The sequence below is a fragment of the Ursus americanus genome, chromosome 35 (genome assembly GCF_024610735.1).
Source record: "Ursus americanus isolate L20-20 chromosome 35, mUrsAme1.1.p, whole genome shotgun sequence".
Taxonomy (NCBI): Eukaryota; Metazoa; Chordata; class Mammalia; order Carnivora; family Ursidae; genus Ursus; species Ursus americanus.
The window spans coordinates 27,552,012-27,573,177 of NC_142161.1; the positions used below are offsets into that span (position 1 = coordinate 27,552,012).

General features: G+C 45.6%; 1 protein-coding gene and 1 long non-coding RNA gene across 3 annotated transcripts in view; one reads left to right on the top strand and one right to left on the bottom strand.

Moving 5' to 3' along the window:
* The window catches only part of PYGL (glycogen phosphorylase L), a 40,272-nt gene extending 27,707 nt beyond the window's left edge, over nucleotides 1-12,565 (bottom strand). Inside the window, exons 1-4 of the mRNA XM_045798660.2 lie at nucleotides 12,186-12,565; nucleotides 7,310-7,411; nucleotides 4,250-4,328; nucleotides 1,060-1,163 (exon numbers count right to left, since the gene is read on the bottom strand). Of these exons, the coding sequence (XP_045654616.1) occupies nucleotides 1,060-1,163; nucleotides 4,250-4,328; nucleotides 7,310-7,411; nucleotides 12,186-12,428 (528 nt within the window). The 5' untranslated portion in view covers nucleotides 12,429-12,565. The remainder of the gene's footprint in view (nucleotides 1-1,059; nucleotides 1,164-4,249; nucleotides 4,329-7,309; nucleotides 7,412-12,185) is intronic.
* Nucleotides 12,566-12,670: 105 nt separating this feature from the next.
* LOC148107147 (uncharacterized) lies at nucleotides 12,671-15,780 on the top strand. 2 transcript variants are annotated; one of them, XR_015723044.1, is made up of 2 exons: nucleotides 12,671-13,123; nucleotides 13,445-15,780. It is a non-coding gene; the product is annotated as an uncharacterized LOC148107147 (long non-coding RNA). The 2 variants fall into 2 exon arrangements; XR_015723043.1 differs by having other exon boundaries at nucleotides 12,689-13,140.
* Nucleotides 15,781-21,166: the final 5,386 nt, after the last annotated feature.

Consider the following 21,166-nt stretch of genomic DNA (forward strand, 5'->3'; position numbering starts at 1 on the left):
TTCAGAGAGTGTCAAAATACTGAGGAAGGAGAAGGAGAATGGGGTTGACACTAAGCTTATTCTCATCCTTTCTCTCCCTTGGGATTAGCTCCAGCCTAGGTCCCCCCATCCAATCCGGAGCACTCTGCCTTCTCAGACTGACTCATGGAAATGTGGGAGGGGCACAGAGAATGTGGGCTTTTTAGAAATCGAATCCAGTAACTTTTTGTCAATGATGTGTGTGTGTGTGTAGGGGAAAAAGACAGGGAGAGAGAAAGTCTAAATCACACTTAGCATCAGGGAAGACGACCCACACTAGGGGTGATTGTAGACTCAAAGAATGACCAAAGAGAACAGAAACAAATACCTAAGAATCCAGGTTGGTTATATAAAAATCTGATGAGAGTCATTTGTATTGTGCAAATTTCTGTGGAACACTATGATTATACGTATTAAGTATGTGCCAGATTTATTTGACATAATCGTTGCAAGACTGCCTGCTTGCAACTTATAAAAAAATTAGAACAGTGAACTTACACGTCTTGTAAGATAAGCATATTAAGGAGGGCAAGACTCCGTAGAGACGAAACTACTGAACATGGACCTGGGAGTCTGGGGTATGGACCCATGTTTGCCAGCAGGGCCATCTGAGGTAACTTCACTTCCTAAGAGTCTTGGTTGCCCACCTATAAAACAGCAGCATGTTCCTACCATCAAGTTACAGGGGACAATCAACAGTCAAAAGATGTGCTTCCCATCGTGCGTGCTGCAGAGAACACATGTCACACATTGGAGGGCGTCCACAGTCAGGGGCCAGTGGTGAGCATTCTCAGTGTGTTCTCGTGAGTCAGGCACTATGGGCGCTGCTTATGGACCTGGTGCTGAACGATCCTGGCAGGCTCTCTGCTCTTCGGGAGCTCACATCCCAAAGGGGGAAGACTGATAGTTTTCACTGATGACAGTCAAATGCCAGAGATATTAGAAAAGCTCTATGTTAAATGTCTATAAATTATAAGTCACCCAGAATACTACAAAGGAGAAGTATTTTAATAACAAAATTTTGAGAGCTGGGTCACATACCTGCCATCCATCTCGGATCTTCTGATTGAAGATTCCATATTCGTATCGGATGCCATATCCATAGGCTGCAAGCCCCAGGGTTGCCATGGAATCCAAGAAGCAGGCTAAATTAAAGAGAACACAGGCAAAAGGCAGAGTCATCAAGGTTAGTCCAAATTTTATCTTTCTTTAAAAAACATGGCAGCCACAAAACATTTTTTCTCTGAGAAACCACATTTATATTTTAAAACACAGAGACGGCTGTGCAGTGGGTATTAATTGCTTTAAAATAACATTTATATGAATATTATAGAAAAGTTAGAAAATACAACAATGAATACAGAAGAAAACAAACAGCATTTACTATCTCGCCACCTAGAAGTAACACCGTGTATATGTCGGCATTTCATTTGAGAACAGATAAGGAAGCTGGCCTGTCTTAGACATAGCCATTATTGTGTCTGTCACTCACACTGCCCTTTCTAAGGAAAGCTGTTTCTATGGCCCCCTGCTTGAAAAGATGGTCCCAGGAGAGTATAATTTACATGGGACCACCTCACCAACTAGCTGGACATCTGTGGCAGACTCTTTTTCTGGCCAGTGGAATTCTAGTGTTGTTCAGATATCAAGTGGCCATATGCTTCAGGGAGCCTGGGCCAGGAAATGAATCTTGCTTTGGTCTAAGCTTCTAAGCCAATCGTAGTAATTCTATTTCCTTCACCAGTGGTTGGTTTTGGCAAGGGCCCGCAATGACCTACGATCTATTGAGAGGTGCTAGGAAGTCTGCTAGATGCAGTGAAAGATTTCCTTGCTCCTGCCGTTTTTTTTTTTTTCCATGAGAGGAAAGCCAAAAGAACCGCAAAGACCCCGAGTTCTGACAGAGTCATGCTGTTGAATAAACTCATCTTGGAATGGCCCAAATTCTGGACTCCTGGTTTAGTCAGTGATAACACACATCCTTGTTGATTGAACCAATTTTTGTTAGATTTTCTGTTACTTATAGTCAGTAGCATTGATGACAAAGCCCCTGATCCAGAGCAGCCAATCAAAAAGCTGGGCAGGGGCACCTGGTTGGCTCAGTAGGTTAAGCATCTGCCTTCGGCTCAGGTCTGATCTCAGGGTCTTGGGATCAATCCCCACATCTCGGGCTCCCTGCTCAGCTGCTTCTCCCTCTCCCTCTGCCCCTTCTCTCTCTGAAATAACAAATAAAATCTTTTAAAAAACAAAAAAGGCTTGGCAGGATCTGTGTTGTGGCCAGGTGCAAGCTGAGGGGTTACACCAATCTGATTGTCCTTCTCAGGAATTTGAACTGAGAAATATACAGAAAATGAGGAAATGTACAATAGGATCTAAAACTGGAAAGAACATTTGGAGATCAAACAGAAATGGGATGAGTTAGGTTCACGGTGGGACTCTAAAATGGAGAATCCACAAAGGCCACAGGCCAACGCCTTCAAGTTAATGTAATCTCACCATGGTCTTCCAGTCCCTATGCTCCCGCGGCCTGCCTCTACTCCAGTCCCTGCTCTCTCAGAGCTGTGGCCATTTGTCTTTTCCTGGGTCTTGATCAAATTATTCTTAGAGCCTGACCAGAATGGGGTCTCAACCTTTCTAGTAGGTCAAAGATGAGGCCATCTAATGAGAATCACTCAGCCTTGTTCACCACTTCACTCTTTGACCTCATGAGCCAACTGAAGGAGCCAGGTCATTACTATCAGGCACAGAGTGGGGTTAACCCAGCCAACAAATAGGGCTGGGGCTTTACGTAAATGAAAGGCAGGCTGGTTGTCATTCTTCGAGGTGTATGCCATGGTTCCGCTGGTCTTCCCACAGCCTCGCGGAAAGCCTGCTAAACTGCCCGGTCGTTGACTTTACTAGATAGTATCTCTAATACTATAGCAATGTTAGTGCACCTGCAGCAATGCAGTAAGGGTTAAACACCATGAAACACACACAAATAGATTTCCAGTAACTTGAAAGTGTGTGTAAAATTAAGAGATACTGAAAGTATTTCTGAAAAAGAAGAAACAGATTATTTTTCATAGAGAGCAACCTGATAAAGACATGTATGGTGGTACATTTTTATTATTCAATTTAAACTTCACAAGGACACTGTATGTTAATTATACTGGAGTTAAAATAAAAAAATAAATTTCACAAATAATACATCCTCATTGTAAAAAACATTGAAACATTACAGACAGGGTGAGCATCCCCAATTTTGCGCTCCTCTCTAGGGAAGATCAGAGGGGGCAGTTTAGTATTTCAAATTCTAGACTTTTTTCCCTATGGATCTACACATATGCTTACAGAAAATATTTAATTTTTAAAAAAATAAATAGTATCACACCGTGTTGCTTTTAATACCACTTGCTTTTCCCCCTTCCCCCTTAGAGGTCTATCCAGAGAAGTACATAGGGATCCATTTTATTGTTTTTACTCTTTTACTGCATATTTTTCTGCAGCATGCATGTTCCAATAGTTATTCACCTATGCTTAGATCAAGGGATGTTAGGTTATTTCTAATATTTTGCCTTAACAGACAATACTGTAATGATTTTTTCACATGCCTCCTTGTGCATGTGTTGAGTATATCTTTAAATATCAGGAAGTAGAATTGCTTGGTCACAGGGAAGCATATTTTTAATTTAATGGAGTTGGTATTATCTTTTTAATGTTTTCCTTTACATTTGTTGAAAAATCATTTCCTAGATAAAGCACTCAAATTGCATCCATACAAAAGGTATTAATGGACTAAATCATAGCAATAATATAGTAAGTGTATCATTGCCTACCCGTCAATCAGAAAGCAGACTGTCAAGGGCACAAGACAACACCACTATGGTGAAACAACTCAGGTCACACCTCACAAGGGTGTGAAGTGAGTAGCTGTGGACAAATAACAATGAAGGAAATGGGCCACTTTGGAAACCCTGACGTGCACAGGAAGGAGCTGGTTAACTTTAGGGTTTTAAGCAACGTCTCCAAGGGTTTTAAGCAACGTCTCTTTGGTTCAAGTTCCCTTCTCTGCTCTTTGTGTAGAACTGATCAAACCATGGTGCAAACTCAAAGACAAAGACATCTGCAGCCGGGTCACACCTTGCACTCCTCCTAGAGAGCCTGTCTGGTTCTTCCACGCATGGGCACGGACAGCATCTGAGAAGCTGGCAACTGGCGAGACAACACATCACACCTTCATGATGGCACTTACCAGCAAGCCTGCCAAGACCGCCATTGCCAAGCCCGGCATCCTCCTCAATTTCTTCCAACTCCTCCATATCCAGTCCAAGCTAGAGACAAAAGGACAGCAACATTGGATGCAGACACAAATGCAGGCCGTTTCAGGAAGCACGGTCACTTCCTCCATCTCTGGGTCGGCCAGGCAAGGCCCTCTGTGGACTCAACTGTCAGCTCCCTCGGAGTGTTCTGGCATCAGAGGCTGGTGGCTGCAGATGCAAACCATACGAGATGGCCCAGCAGCAGCGTGGGAAGAAGTGTGGGTTCTAAAGGTCCATTACTGGCTTTGTTACTTCTTAGCTCTCTGACTCCGGGCAACATAAATCTCCTTATGCATCTCCTCTCTCATTTAAAAAAAATGAGGATAACAGTATCTGCCTGATTTAGGGCTGTTATGAATTAAATGAGCTTATACAAACAAAGCATTTAGAATTACCCCGAACAGATATTTCTCAATAAATGTGAGCTATTACTATTTCTTAAAATTATTATTATTATTTTTTTGTGCCATAGGGGTAAAATCTCAGGGACGGTCCAGCACCACGCTGACACTAATCGGGCTGAAGGATTTTGAAAACTATCAAGAAGTATGAGGTCAGACTTTCTGGGATGGACTAAAGTTCATCTTTTCATGACCACAACATATTTACTCAGTAGGGTCAATGGTTGTTAACCCAAAACCAGTTACTAAGTCACTGCCCATGAGGACTGGGACCAGATAGCAGCCCAGGAAACAGCTCTGAGGGCCAGATGGACGAGGGCGAAAATCCTCTACTTTTCTCTAAGGTGGGCAAAAGACTATGGGAGGCCAATGAACATCTGTGACCTTGGTGATGGATAGAACTGGCGGCCAGCCAGCTCCCTGCCCCCCAAGCGTTCCGCTCGCACAGCCAGAGGCCACTGGCACCAGTGTGGGCTCCTGTCAGGGCTGTGCGGTCCTGGAGATCACTTTGGGCTGTTCATCTAACAATGAGGAAACCGATGGCTAGATAAATTAAATGACCTCTCCTTTGTTGACTAGATAGTAATCTAGCCCATGCTTGGCTAACAATGGTTTGTTGTGAAAATGACTGTATTCTTATCTGAAAGTGATGCAAGCCATTAAATTAGACATCATTTAAAAATGGGAACATAATTTACACATGTACAAACATCCATGTCGATCAGAACCACGCTTGAAGTTGATGCCCCAGTTGCCAGCTACTTGGATCCCCCCCTTACACCAAAAGTGGCTTTCCCACACGAGTCCTGATAACTCAGTCGTCTGAGAGTTCAAAAATGGCTTTGCCTCCGTTTATCTTTGAAGGGGCTTTCAAATGTGCTCCCTGGTGACTAGAGTTTCCGGGGTCCTTGTGCAAGCCAACAACACAATGTCCGGGGGTCCTTGTGCAAGCCAACAACACAATGTCCAGCGGTCCTCGTGCAAGCCAACAACACAATGGGGAAGCAACTCAGGTAATGTCACATGACTACGTGAATCGAGGAGCTGTGAACAAGTAACAGTGAAGAAGAGGCCACTTTGGAAACCCTTCAGTGCTCATGCTAACACCCAGGGTTTCTCCAGTTCTAAACACGGAGTCTCAAGTAGGCTGCACACCTTGAGGACGTGGACCGGGGTTACTTCACCCACCTGGTTAGATGCCAGGCCAGGGAGGTGTATTACTTTCACCTGATAGCGGGGGAGGCAAAGACAAGGGAAACGGAGGGGAGCTGCAATGATTCTTTTAGAGAAAATACCTAACCGCCATGAAGGAAACCAGCCCTTCGTGACAGCAGTTGGCCACACGAGACAATCCCAGGCCCAGGAAAAGGAGCAGTTTCAATGGTCTCTCATTTAAAACGTGTCTTTGCAAATACACATGGCTCCTTGCAGTCACATGAAAAGGATTAAGAACTATTTGTTTTTTGGCCCGGAGATCCCTGAAGCTCAGGGGAGAAACAGTTAAATATGTTCTGTAAAAACGAATTAACATATTAAGTTTAAGACCTCGAGCTCCTCATTTAAGGAGGAAGTGTATTTTACATCTCATTAAGCAGTAAAGGAAGTATGTCGATGTAATTTTAAAAACTTATTATTTATACATGTTGCCTTGATATATGAATAAGAGTCAAACTTTGATCATTTTTAAAACTAGATAGGAGGGGGGCTTGGCTGGCTCAGTTGGTGGAGTGGGTGACTCTTGATCTCGGGCTTGTTAGTTCGAGCCCCATGCTGGGTGTAGAGATTACTTAAAAATAAGTTCTTTTAACAAAAAACAAAAGTAGATGGGAGCCCAAAGGAAAACTTGTGATTCTGATAGTAGGGACTCAGGTACATTTAAAAGGCTTGTTCAGAGGCTAATTCCTAACATGTAATTTGCTAGGGAAAGCTGTCAAAAACTGATTGCAGGGGCGTCTGGGTGGCGCAGTCGTTAAGCATCTGCCTTTGGCTCAGGGCGTGATCCCGGCGTTCTGGGATCGAGTCCCACATCAGGCTCCTCCGCTGGGAGCCTGCTTCTTCCTCTCCCACTCCCCCTGCTTGTGTTCCCTCTCTCGCTGGCTGTCTCTATCTCTGTCGAATGAATAAATAAAATCTTTAAAAAAAACCCAAAAAACTGATTGCAGAAGAAAATTCTCTTGAGGCAAAACCAGTTCTCTAACTTAGTTTCTCTTTTTTTTTTTAAAAAAAAGATTTTATTTATTTATTCGACAGAGATAGAGACAGCCAGAGAGAGAGGGAACACAAGCAGGGGGAGCGGGAGAGGAAGAAGCAGGCTCATAGCGGAGGAGCCTGATGTGGGGCTCGATCCCATAACGCCGGGATCACGCCCTGAGCTGAAGGCAGACACTTAACCGCTGTGCCACCCAGGCGCCCCTCTAACTTAGTTTCTCTTAAACCAGAGATCTCCACTAGTTTATATTTCTAATTGTAATAGCCATTGGTAAGAAGCAATTTTTCATCCTGTTTTTTTTTTTTGGTGCTACATTCCCAAGGTTCCTGAATTGAACTCGAAATTTAAGGGGAGAGAATGAAAGAAATATGGAGACAACGTACCTGGTAAATGGCCTCGTCACAGGCATTCTGCAGGCCAAGGTTGATCATGGTGTTCTGTAATGTTCGGCCCATGTAAAATTCCAAAGAGAGGTAATAAACCCTCTGAAACAAAGAGAGGTCATGTCAATGCTGTAAGGCCAACATAAAAACACAAAAGGTCACCAATGAGAAACAAACAGGAGAGACTAAGACAGGTTCAAATGAGACTCTCGAAGATGGATGAAAGGCTGAATACAAGCAATACTGACAACTGGCTTTGAGAAAAACCATTTTAATACCCATTTTTGGCAAAGTAGTTTTTAACCCCAGGGAGGAAAAAAAAGCAAACTCATCCAACTAATTAGATTCAATGTTTTTTGTGTGTGTTTCCTCCCTGTTCCTGAGCCTCATGAATTAAGCATATGTTTTGGACAAAGAGAAGTCAGACTGCCATAGCTCATCACCCATTTGTAACATATTTATATGAGTCAGGTGGGTTTGACTGTGATATCTCAACTCCTCCAGAAACGTGTAACTCCTTCAAGATACACACAGTGGCTAGAACATAGCCAGGGTGTCTGATTGCTACAATCAATAGTATAGCTAATTATTCTAGAATAAAATCATTCTAGAAAGGCTGTGGTCTGGCAATAACAAAAGACTACCTCAGGTTTATTGGTGTTTGTTCTTGATGAAATGGGAACTTTCTCTATCAACTTAGCAACTGTTTGCCTTTGACATAAAGCCAGGTAAATACTATTTGAGATGAAAGTGAAAGGTGCCAAGGTCAGAGTTGCCCAAAACCTTTCAAAATACAAGCTAAGTTTACTAAGTAAAAAAAAAATAACGAAGATCAGTAACTTCATCAACCCCTTTCACAATACCTTACTTCCCATATCACTTCCCCTTTTCTTTTCCACCAAACATGAAACAACAAACATCTATAAATGCATCAATATAAAGTCACTTCAAATTTTAGGGATTCCTTCATTACCCAATAGGAAGAAAGCAAAAGAAAACTATTTGGTCCACCCCAAAATATAAAAAGAATATAGCTCACTATCACAAATGCATATTATAATATTTAACTCATTAGTTACACATATATATTTAAAAATATTATATGAAAATGTCAACGTAGAATTTTCACTTTTTCCCATTTTCATCTTATGAAACAACTGAATTCTAAGTGTTCCCACAGATTGTCAACAACCATATCTTAGTGGGTCATATAACATGATTTTCCAGAGCATATCCTCATTATATTTATCCAAGGTGTTTGAATATCTATAATGCTGTCATTAAGGCCCTCATCAGCTTATTAGCTGCCTCTGTCTGAGTCAGGAAAAGGTATCTTTTCTGAGGGGGAAATAGGCCAAAGAGGTGTACGACCCCACTCCCCTCCATGGATACGCCCCTGCATACGAGGCTACTGCGTCAGAGGAAAGACTATCTCCAGCCACAAGCCACGTTTACGTAACATCAGGGCAGTCTCTCCCATTCTTCTCTATGTATCCATGATCTCAATAATAAAACCACGATGCATTGCTCGTTTATGTTTTAGAGGGTTATAAAAAGCTTGTTTGTAAATACAGTATATGTTCCCAACACTTGCAGTTGTGAGTTCACACCCCCAGATGACTACATCTGTGTTAAATTTCTTTGCTTCCCTTTTTTTTTAAAAAAAGGTTTTGTTTACATATTTTAGAGAGGGAGAGAGAGCCAGCAAGGGGGAGGTTGGCAGGGGAAAGGGACAACCAGACTCCTTGCTGAGCACCGAGCCCCACATCAAGAGTCGGGGGCCTGGACCTCACAACCCTGAGATCACGACCTGAGCAGAAATCAAGAGTGGGACACTTAAACGACTGAGCCGCCCAGGTGCCCCTCTTTGCTTCCCTTTTAGTGATTCCAAATTATCATGGACTTCACACATTTTAGGACATTTCAAGATCTTCCTAAAAAATGTTCTTGCTTAAAATAAAGTAATTGAAAAAGTACCTCATTACATGATAGGCTTTACAAACGCATGAATTTAAGGTGATTTCCTATTTTCACTTAAATAATTTTTTGGGAGGGAAACCTCACCTCATATTTGGAGATATACAAGACCTTGAAAAACTGACATACTCTATCTTCTAAGTCAATGATCTCTAAACACTTAAAACATACTCGTGGTAGTAAAATATTTGAACATCTCCAACACACCTTATAAATCACGTGCCTGCACTACTATTACTGATATTTTATGTGTATTTTACATAAAGCGAACATCTTCAAAAGGCCTATAAAGATAACGAAGACATAACAATAACCAGTATTTAAAAATAATGTTATTTTTTCAGAGGCCCCAAGTACTTCTGGGAAGACCTATGAACAGGTGACAACACAATTGTGATTTGTAGGACAGGCAAGAGTTGAGCATGGAGATACATGAAGCGGGGGAGGGCATCCCAATGACAGGTGCATTTTGAGCAGAGGCCCAGAAGTGGGGAGTACAGGACATGGACAGGAACAGCAGATTGGTTTGGTGGGAGAGCAAGGTGAGCCCAGGAGGGTAACGGGAGATAGGATAGGAGGGACAGGTTCACCTGAACTGAGAAGGGCCTTCAATGTATGCCTGTGACAAGCAGTGGGCGCCATGCTATCTGAACAGAGGGCAAGATGTGTTGCTTTAGGAAGCTTAATTGGACCACAGCACACGGAAGGAGATGGGATTGCATACCCAAATGGCTTCCGGAGCCAGGCAGAGAAAATAAATGTGTAATGGGAGTCACATGAAGCAATGAGGAGTCCTGGGCCAAGTACTGGCGTGTATGTGTCCTGCTTGAGGGCACTGAAAATTTAACTGCTTAAAGGTGTCTTGCTGGCCAAATGAAACACAACAGCTAGCCCATATTCGGCTGCATGATGCCAGCTTTACCGCCTGTGGGAAGCAAGGTTACCACATAGGGGTCTACTTCATACACCCGTAGCATGGGCCTCCAGCGCAGAGGAGGGAGAATGTAAGAGAGTGGGTAATTTCAAGAGAACCCACAGGAACCAACAGGATTTGGCAACTTGCTGAATGGGGAATACAGGAGGGAATCAAAGGTGAGACTCACGTTTTGTGTCCGGGTGACTGTCAGGATGGCAATGCCATTAAAATTACAAACAGAAGATAGGCCAGGATTCAGACAGGTGATGATTTGAGTTTGAGTTCACTGAGCACTCAGAGATGTAGGAATGGAGTTTGAAAAGGAATTCACGCTGGAGGTCCAGGTCTGGGATTCATCTGTACAGTTACCAGAGAACAGGGGCGATGGGAGGAAAACTTGGACACACTTACGGGCTCCACTCTGCGTTCTACTGAGGGCAGGGACCTTCTGCTTAGGGGAACAACTGCCACAGAGGAGATCCTTTGTTAATGTGTGGAATGAATCCTGTTCGCTGTTCTAACCCCGGCATATCACCGTCAGAATACCTGGTTTACACCTGCACTCAGGTAGGAAAGTGCTGTCCAGTGAAAAACTAGCCAGAGGACAGGAGAACAATAAACTACCAGATAAGCCAAGGGAGGAGAGACACACGAGGTGAGCAAATTCTATGGTGCTAGAGGCTATGGCGGGGTGTGTGTGTGGGGGGGTGCGGGTGGGTTTTAAAATAGGGCTCATCCTCTCACTCTCCAGTTTAGAAGCTTAAAAAAATTATTTTTAATGGGAGGTGTAGTCCCTTCTATGCAAATAAAGAAGATAGAGTAAATATAATTATACACCAAGTGTTTTCTACGATTATATTTTAGCAGTCGCCACCTTTGGGTAGAGGCTTAGGCCTCTGGGCTGCAGAAGCATTTGAAAGCTTTGTAACAGCTGTAGTTTCTTATTACAAGAACTTTCTTTTGCTCACGGGTTCTTTGGACTAGTCTTCCCCCCCCCCATGTTTTTACATATTAAAATATTCCTAATAGATGTTTATATGCATTTCCCACTGCCTCCTGGATAAATCTTTCACCCTTTCCAATACGGCCCCAGCCAGTTTTTCCAGTTTCTTCTTCCAATACATTCTCACACCCACGTTGCTCTCCACAACACAATACCTCTCCCTGCCGGGTCCTTTCCAACCTCCCCCGCCCGCCCCTTCCCAGATTGGCCAGGTGGAAATCGTGTCCCTCTGTGCGCACAAAAGCTCCCTAAGGAACCTCGCACTCCAGCCCCCGAGCAGTGGATAGGGGTGGTCTGTGCACAGCCTTGCCCAGCTGCTCCTGGGGTGGGTCTTAGAGTCAGGGCATGTCCTGGCCCTCGGCCCCCACCCCGCAGGAAACAAGGAAGTGCAGGAGCGCCACACGCCACTCGCCGCAACTAGTGGGAGTGACGGGGCGCAGCTCTGACTGCGGGGCGGGACCTGTGCCCCTCCCTCCTCAGCTCTCTCAGACCGCACGAGAAGCCCGGGTCATCCACGCATCCCCCAGGCCAGCCCCTGCCAAGGATCTGGGGGCAGTGCGGCACCTTCGTTCGACTGATTCTTCTTTCCTGCCCCCCCCCAAGTCCCCGCTCGCAGTACCATTTGACGGCGTGTGTTTGTCTGCCGTCCCTAAACGCTGAACTTAGCCCGAGCGCGGCTGTCGTCGGTTCTGCTCGGGGCCGAGCGGCCTAGAACTGTGCCCGGCGTGCACACCGGAGGCGCCCCGGACCCCTGCCCATGCTGACGGAGGTGCTCCCGCGTGTGTGAAATAAGCGGACAGACGAGCGGGCCGGGCGTCCGCCCCCCAGGCGCCCCAGGAGCCCAGGGCTCGGCGGCTCGGGTGGGGCTGGGGTCGGCCCGGGGCGGCCCACCGCGCCCGACACGTCGGCCTTCGGGGGCCGTCGCCCGCGGGGAGCGCGGCGGGGCAAGGACGCGGTGGGGAGGGCCCCGCGGCCGGTACCTTGGGGCACTTCTCGTAGTAGTGCTGCTGCGTGCGGATCCAGCGGCCCACCAGGTGGTCGCGCACCGTGTGCGCCAGCGCGAAGAAGTAGTCGCGGGGGGTGGCCACGTTGCGGTCCTTGACCAGCGTGAAGTGCAGGTGCCGGTTGAAGCCCTTCTTCAGCTCGGCCACGTTCTCCACGCCCACGATCCCGCGGATGCTGATCTGCCGCCGCTTCTCCTGGTCCGTCAGGGGCTTGGCCATGGCGGCGGCGGGCAGCGCGGCAGCGGGACTCGCGGCCCGGGCGCCGGACGCAGGGCAGGGGCGGAGCGGGCTCCGCGCCGCCGCTTTTGAGTCGGGGGAAAGTTTGGGGTCCGCCCCTGGGCGCGGCGCCGCCCGGCTCCGGCTCGCCCGCGGTGGAGGGGCGGGGGGAGGGCCTGGCTCGCTCCGGGCTCCGGGCCGCCGAGGCGGGGGCGGGGGGCGCGCGGGGCCGAGCCCTCGGGCCGTCCGAGGTGGCGCCTGCGGCCGTCACGTGGCCGGATCTGCGAGTCCCGCCCGCGGCCGGGGAGGCCCCGAGCCCGGAGGACGGCTGCGCGGAGCCGGGCTTCTGCCGCCGGCCGTGTGGTCGCGCTTCCCCCGGGAAGGGTCCCGCCGTGCGCACCTGTCGGGAGCCGCGCGCTCGTCCTTCAGCCGTGCCGCCCTTGTCGGCCCTCGGCGCGGTCCCGCCCTGGCTCCCAGACCTCAGGAGGAGATCCGGGTGCCTCCTGCCTTCGGTTATTTTCCCGGACTCGCGTGTCCTGACTGCTCACACCGGTCCCCCGTCTGCCCTCCGGAGCGCCCGACCGCCCAGCTGGAGAGGCGACTTGGCCCGAGTCGGAAGGTCCTGAGTCGGATCTCCGATTTACAGGGAGCCGGAGGAGAGCTTTAGAGGGCCTGATCACCGACTTGCAACTGATGAGGTGCCGGGAGGGTTGAGGTCAGGAATTACCCTTTGGAAGGAAGGTGGGGTGGAGTAGGGAGAAAAGAGAAGGGTAGGTGCGGGCAAGTGCGGGGGAAACTCACGGAGCCGGTTGCCTCGTTTACATAAAACAAAGCAGTCCGGCTTCATCTGCAGTCCGGGCTCCCTCAGCGTCGGTGGGGTGTGTGTGTGTGTGTGTCTGTGTGTGTGTGTGTGTGTGTGTGTGTGCGCGCGCGCGCCAAAGGCAGACACGTGGTATCTTAGGATGTGGGAGGCTTTTTCTTCTTCAATAAAGGGTAATATTAATCTATCCGACTGTTAGAAACAGCCCATGGCCGGAATTGCCAGCCCTGCCAGCAACGACTTGTGGTATTCCTGGTTCTCAAGGACCGCTCCCCGTGGGCTCTGTGATGACACGTCGCTTAGGAAGAGCTGAACAAACTGTCCAGACCTCCCAGGACAAGTCTAAGTCGCCCGTTGTCGGAAAAGAACCTTGGGAAAGTGTGTTAGTCCGGGTCTTCAGAGAAGCAGATGCTAAGACATGATTAAACGTGCAAAGATTTTTATCAGGGCAAATACCTGAGGGAGAGAAAACAGAGAAGCAGCCAAGTTAGCCTGGGAGAGCATCGTACCGTCCCAGGCTGCCCTGCCGTTCCAGGAGGAACCAGCAAGGCCACCGGGCTGTTCTGGAGCCAAAGTCAACCGTCAGAGGTGTCCCCATGGTCTCTGAGTCATCAGTGGGAGCACGCCCTGGAGGTATGACCTCCGCACTCCTCAGCAAGGGCGTCTGGGGCCCTTGGTCACCATGCTCCCTGCAGTCCGAGGTCTCTGAGCCCTGTTCTGGTGGCCACCACAGAAAGATAAACATAGCTTAACATAGATAAACATAGGTTAAACACAGGTTAACATAGGTTAACATAGAGAAACTAGGTTAACAGGCACTGTGTTTCAAGGAAGAGCTTATTGTGTTGGCGTACCATCTTTGGGTTCATCAGAACCACAATGAGCATTTCCGGAGGGCTCTGGCTAGGCGCTCGATGTGCGTTCCCTCATGTAACCCTCTCACCAGCTCTGTGGGCAAGTTGTACTTTTCTTCCCATCTGATGGGGAGACCGAGGCTTAGAGAAGGTAAGTAGCTTGCTCAAGGTCACGTGAGGAAGGGGCTCACGAGGTTTTCAGATCTCTGCATGTTGCTGTCCCTCTTCTGAAACGGCTTGGGATCTGTTTTGTAAGCCTGAGTTCTGACTGCACCTCAGCTGACCTATTTACCCTATCCGTTTGGTTTGTTTTGTACGGTCCCCTGGCCTTTTGACCTACTTCCAATCAGTTTTGAAATCCAGGGAAGTGTCAGCAGTCCGACGTGGCCCCACATCAGGTCACTTGCGCTCTGGAGACCAGCAGTGTGAAAGGTGAGCTGAGGTTCATGTTCAGTGAGCGTATGTAAGTACATTCCACTCCGTGTATTTAATGAACTAAGGTGACTGCCTAGGCTCTGTTGTTTTAAATATTTAGTAAGATGACTGAGAGCCCAGATTTATTATACTGCTGAATGCCCTTAGAATCTGGAGACGGCACGGCTGACCGAATTGCCATCTCTGTAATTGGCTGTGACTGTGACCATTCACGTGTTACCTGACTATATTTGGCTTATCTTGAAGCAAGTGAGTGTTTCTGGCACTTTCAGGTCCTGTCATATTTGATTTGCGCATTAATACAGTAGTTTGGCTCATTAGGTGTGGTCCAGTGGGAGTTCCCAAAAAGCCAGAAATATTTAACAACCTGTCTTTCCCCGTCCATCACATCACTGATGGTCTTAATATGCCTGGTGTGGAGTATGTTGAGACTGGAGAATCACTTAGTGCCTCAATGTCGACTGCTGCAAAATCAGGCTGAAGCTCTCTGTCCTATTCACTCCACAAGACGGCTAAGCTCAAAGGAGGGTTGCCTGGAGAGATACTAGGATATGTTATAAGTGCTCTTAAGATGTAAACTTTGGGTTTGGGATTATGTTTTGAAATATTAGTCAATATTTTAATGTTCTCCCTTGAGGAGCCGGTCTAGCACTTGGGCTTAGAATGTCTGAGGAAAGACAGGAGCCTTCCTGGTTTGGGACTGTGGGCCTAGGTTAACATTTGGGAGATGTATGAAAAGTAAGGGCCAAGGGGCTGAGGAGACGGGGGCAGGAGTGAGAAGATGACATAACAGGTGTGGGGGGAATAACGATGTCACTGGCCTTGCAGCGAGGAGCCTGGAGCCTGCTTTTCCGGGGAGGCAGCAGAAACCCCAGGTAGCCCGAGTCTGTGAAAGCAGCCCAAGGTTGCTCTGCTTCCTTGGAAGATCCGGGGAGGTGGTGGGACCGCGCAAGGAGGAAGTGGCTGCTTGGAGACTCCAGCAGTCAGCGCTTAGACTTGTTCACAAAGACTCCTCACCCCCAAGGAGCCATTGGCTGAAGACTGGGTGTGAAGCTGACTCAGAGAATCCCCAAGGGGAGAGATGTCAAGGCCTGAGGCTTCCATCCCCCACCCCTTCCATGGTGGCTTGGTCTCCAAATGAATGGACCGATTGACTGAGATCACATTTTCCCCCTTCTGGAGGAACGAGGGCTCAAATTAGAAATTAAGCTGATACATGAAAAATAAAGCTGCATTTTTTGCACAACTGGTTCGTATGCTGCTTTTGTCTGCTTTAGCCTCTGGTATTACTGCTAATGCAACAATGCATGTTTCAGAAAAAGCTTTAGCTTGTTATGGGAACTAATGAGAAGATGAATTCTGAGAAAATTTTGCAAAGACATATGAACAAATCTTGACAAATGAAGGGAAGTGAGAAATGTGCTAAGCACAGGGTTTCAGCAGATAATCGTGATGCAACATGCCCTAGAGACAACATCCCAGTAACCTTGTCTCAGGCCCTTGGTCATGCAGACACCTAAGTGAGCACATTTTGACTTCCCCTTTGCGTGTGATTAATTGTAAGCATTAAGCATATAAAGCATAAACCATAAAAAACAAACTGTGGTTCCCTGAAAAGCTGTGGTTCTCCTATACAAGTTTTATTGGTTTTTAGAATTTTCTTTAGGGAATAAATCTAAGGAATCACCAACACAGGTTCTCAGACGCCAAATACTTACTTTAACATTTCTGATCTGCTTAATTACCAACCTTTAAAGCTCTAATCAGTAAGGTGTTGAGATACTGAGGGCTTAAAACATATAACACAGAGGAAAATAGCTTCCTTTTCACTTAATGTTTTCAAGGATGGAGCCTGGGAGTTGGGATGATGTATTAAAAGCTATTCTCAAACACAAATGCAGGGCTCTTCTTTTGCATGTCTTGTTGTCTTAGATGGATTGTACTTCATAAAGCGTAGTTTTGCATAGCAAAATCTATCTCTGTTTTCATTTTCAATATTTCTAATTTATTGATTTATTTGAAAAATATTTGTGCAGTGCCTACTATGTATCCAGCATTGGGCTGGGCACTTGAGATACATCAGTGAATGGAACTGACTGTAGAGTAGCCAGATACATTGTTTCCCTGGTCTTCTGTTTTCTGGGGACTACCTCCCTCTCTTTATTTTCCCCTCACCCTTTTATATTTGTCTATATACTTATTATGGGGGTGGTCATTTGATGACCTGACCTGGTTTTACAACCAAGACTACAGGATTCCCCTGTGGTCATGTCCCAGATGAAAGAAGGACCTGGAAGTATTGGCCAACTTGGAAAGTTAACAAAGTAATCATCGAATGAGTACCCCCTGTATACAAGGTATGGTGTTCACTGCTAATGGTATAAAAAAAATAATGGTCACGGGTCTCTGCCTTACCAAAAACTTTTAAACTATGTTAAGGTACCACAGTCAAATGAAAATACAATGTAGGGGCTGCCTGGATAGCTCAGTTGGTTAAGCATCTGACTCTTGATGTCTGCTCGGGTCATGATCTTAGGGTGGTGAGATTGAGCCCCGGGTGGGGCTCCATGCTGGGCAAGGAGGCTGCCTAAGATTCTCTCTGTCCCTTTCCCTCTTCCCCTCTCCTCACTCTCTCCTTAAAAGAGAGAGAGAAAGACAGAAAGGGAGAGAAAGAGAAAGAAAGAGAGAGAGAGAGAGAGAGAAAGAGAGAGAAAGAGAGAGAAAGAAAGAAAGAGAGAGAAAAAGAAAGAGAGAAAGAGAGAGAGAAAGAAAGAAGGAAAGAAAGAAAGAAGGAAAGAAAGAAAGAAAGAAAGAAAGAAAGAAAGAAAGAAAGAAAGAAAGAAAAGAACATACAAGGCAGAACATACTAAAGGAAAAAAATAATTAGCCCAGATCTTAAGTGCTATCTAAGTTCACAGGAAGGAAAGAGCAACTTGTCTTTGTCTTGAAGTCAAATGACAACAGCTGATTCTCCTGTTTCTCTTACTTCCTGGAAGTTCTATGTCCTCCTCCACCCTCTTGAATGATAGTATCTTAGTCATGGAATCATAATACACTTCCAGTTTAAGATGAAAACACGAAGCTTCACTTCACTCATAATTTTCATTACGAGTCATCTTCTATGTTTTTGAGGATAAGCTTTAGTGTGAGAACTGCAGAGACAGGCTCATACCAGCAGGTGGAGGAATTTGCCATTTGAACTTGACATCTCAGGTTATCCAGTGTTTAGGCAAGGTGGTGATTGCAATTTTAATTACTGCTTTATTTCTCTTTCTTTGTTCCAGATATTTACGCACCAAAACACCCTGAAAAAGATACCCATAATCCGAGGAAGATAAATCGAAATTGATTATTTTTATCACTCCAGCCAGAGCATAGATGGCACTTTCTCCCTTTCAGAATCTTAGATGTAAAATACTGAAATGTAAAGAAATAATTTATTCTGAGACAGAATATTGGAGAAGTCTTAAAATTAAAAAAAAAAGCACGGGATCTTAACATTCTTTTTTTTTTTTTAGATTTTATTTATTTGTTTGTTTGTTTATTTATTTGACAGAGAGAGAGCACAAGCAGGGGGAGAGCGGCGGAGGGAGAGGGACAAGCAGACTCCCTGCTGAGCAGGGAGACTCATTCCCTGGACCCTGAGATCACGACCTGAGCTGAACACAGACATTTAACTGACTGAGCCGCCCAGGTGCCCCTGAGATCTTAACATTCTTATGCTAGGTTTAGAACACGCTCAGAGTTGGGTGTGCCAGTGGGCTTCCCAGCCAAGCATGAGTTTATAGGCTTAGAATAGCAGAGTAGCGGGGTCTCCACTGCTCACTCACAGGTTTCCGAGCCCATCTGGGCATGTCCGAACCGGTGAAACAGGCCTGAGTGAAGCCAATGTGCCCAGGGGAGGTTGAAGTCACCTGGGAGGAAGTCAAGTCATGCCCATTGTGGGGTTTAGGTGTACATGAGCCTGTCTAGCAAGCTGTGGGTGGCTGGTGAGGTCTGAGGAGCTTCCTGGGTGATGACTCAGCCTGAGGCCAGAAGGAGTCTGCTGATGAGCTTGAGCCCGGAGGAAGCCTTCGCTCTCGGAGGGGAGCGGTGGGTCTGACGGGGCATCGTTGCCCCTTCTTGATTGTGCTCTCTAGTCTAGCCGCTTAGAAGCATGTGCTTCGGGGGGACATCGAGGGCTGTCAGTAAAAACGGAATGAGTTTTCACACTAAGTTTTACAAAAAAGTACTCAGATCCCAGGAGCTCTGTTTCCCCTTCCAACACAAACAGGAGAGTCATTCTCTTGCAGGTCACTTCCGCACAGCTTGGAGGAGGGTCTGGAAGAGCTGCTAGCTCCAGGGGCAGAGGGGTTGCCGGCAGAACTGGGAGCAGGTGGAGACTTGTTATGCAGGGGTTGGAGGTTTGTTAGCAAGAACCAGTGACATTGTGTTGGACTTAATGGGATGTCCTCTGACTCAGAGGCTTGTAAGAACTGTAGAAATAGGCATTATGGATATACTATTAACCAGGTTCTCAGAATTATAAAGCACTTACTAAAAGAATCTTCATAACGATGTCTCTGTTTTGATGTGTAAGCTCTTTTGCAAAACTCCGTTTCTTGGGTAATATTTTTATAGCAGTAAAACATATGCTGGTGAATAAATCTGAGGTATGTATCACAATGAATTTTATAAATGAATAACTCATGCGACCTCACCTAGATTGATCTGCAGAACATCATGAACAGCCTAGAAGCCTCTCTTAGGCTACTTCCATTCTCCCTCTCTAAGGGTAATCACCATGCCGATTTCCAATATGACAAATTACTCTTGCCTTTTTTAACCTTGCATAAATGGAATTATACAGAACATCTATATTCTGTCTGACTTGCTTTACTCAATATTATGCCTGCAAGGTTCATTTGTGTTCTTGCCAAATCTCATGTTTTCATTGCTGTATAGTATTCCATTATATGAATGTAGCACAGTTGGTGGTATTTTCATAGGGATTGCATTAAATATATAGATTGCTCTAAGTAGTATAGATATTTTAGCAATGTTTGCTCTTCCAACCCATGAGCATGGAACATTTTTTCCATTTCTTTGTGTCCTCTTCAATTTCTTTCATAAGTGTTGTATAGTTTTCAGAGTATAGATTTTCTACCTGTTTGGTTAGGCTTATTCGTAGATATCTTATGGGTTTTGGTGCACTTGTAAATGGGATCGATTTCTTGATTTCTTTTTCTGTTGCTTCCTTATTGGCGTATGGAAATACAATAGATTTCTGTACATTGATTTTATATCTCAGGACTTTGTTGAATTCATGTATTAGTTCTAGCAATTTTTTTGTGGAGTCTTTCAGGTTTTCTATATAGAGTATCATGCCATCTGCAAATAGTGAAAGTTTGACTTCTTCCTTGCCAATTTGGATGCCTTTTATTCTTTTTGTAGTCTGGTTGCTGAGGCTAAGACTTCTAGTACTATGTTAAACAGTAATGGTGAGAGTGGACATGCCTGTCTTGTTCCTGACCATAGAGAAAAATCAATTTTTCCCCATTGAAGATATTAACTGTGGGTCTTTCATATACAGCTTTTATGACATTGAAAGCTCAAACATCTTAAATTGAAAAAGACATTAAGCAACAAAATAAGACATCCCAAACACCAAAGGAAAAAACTGAAGGTAAATGGCAACCTGATAGCACAAATGCCTCCAGAAAGTGATGTTATTATTAATCTCCAGGAGAGAAACTTTCAAGACTTCATGGTTCAGATTCCAAAAGTTTTTGGGTAAAGTGACCCAAGACTGATTCTTGAGTGTAGTGTAATTCTGATTCAGATATCTGGGCATGCCCTTTAAATGACATTATGAGATGAGTAAACAGAAAATGTTGTCTCCTTCCTGCCTTTCAACACACCAAGAGCAAACCATATTCATGGACATAGGACTCTTTCTAGTAACGCAGAAGGCAAAGGAACCGACTGCTGTACAAGGAGGTGTGGTACTTCTATTTCCTTTACATATGCTTTGGCTCAAGGCAAAAAGTCTACAATTAATGAAATAAACTATTCCTCATGTTACGTGCTGGAGGCCATTTACTATGAATAGTGAATCTACAAATGTGACTTTCAAAGCTTAGAGTTATCTGTTAGCAGTGCACATTATCAAGAGGCTTTATAAAATATTTAAAATGCTAACCACAACTTAGACATAAATGATATGTGTTAAGTCCAGAATATTGATAAAAATCAACCAGCATGTCGCTCACTTCAGTTCCAGTTTTATTTTATATTTTTAGAGAGAGAGAGAGAGTGAGCACAGGCAGGGGGAGGGGCAGAGGAAGAGGGCGAGAGAATCCTAGGCAGGCTCCATGCTCAGTGTGTAGCCTAACTTGGGGCTTGAGCTCACGACCGTGAGGTCGTGACCTGAGCCGATATCAAGAGTTGGATGCTTAACCCAGGTGCCCCCAGGTGCCCCCACCTCTCATGTTAAATAGGACTGTGAAATGCTGCTGGACAGTACTGAGGAGCATATACTGAAATTAATGTTCTTTAACAGGTTCCTGCACTACATTAATTCCCTTTAGTTAAATCAGCACACGCAATAGTCAGAAAAAAAAATCTTATCAGTCTGTAAAAGGAGTTAGTGT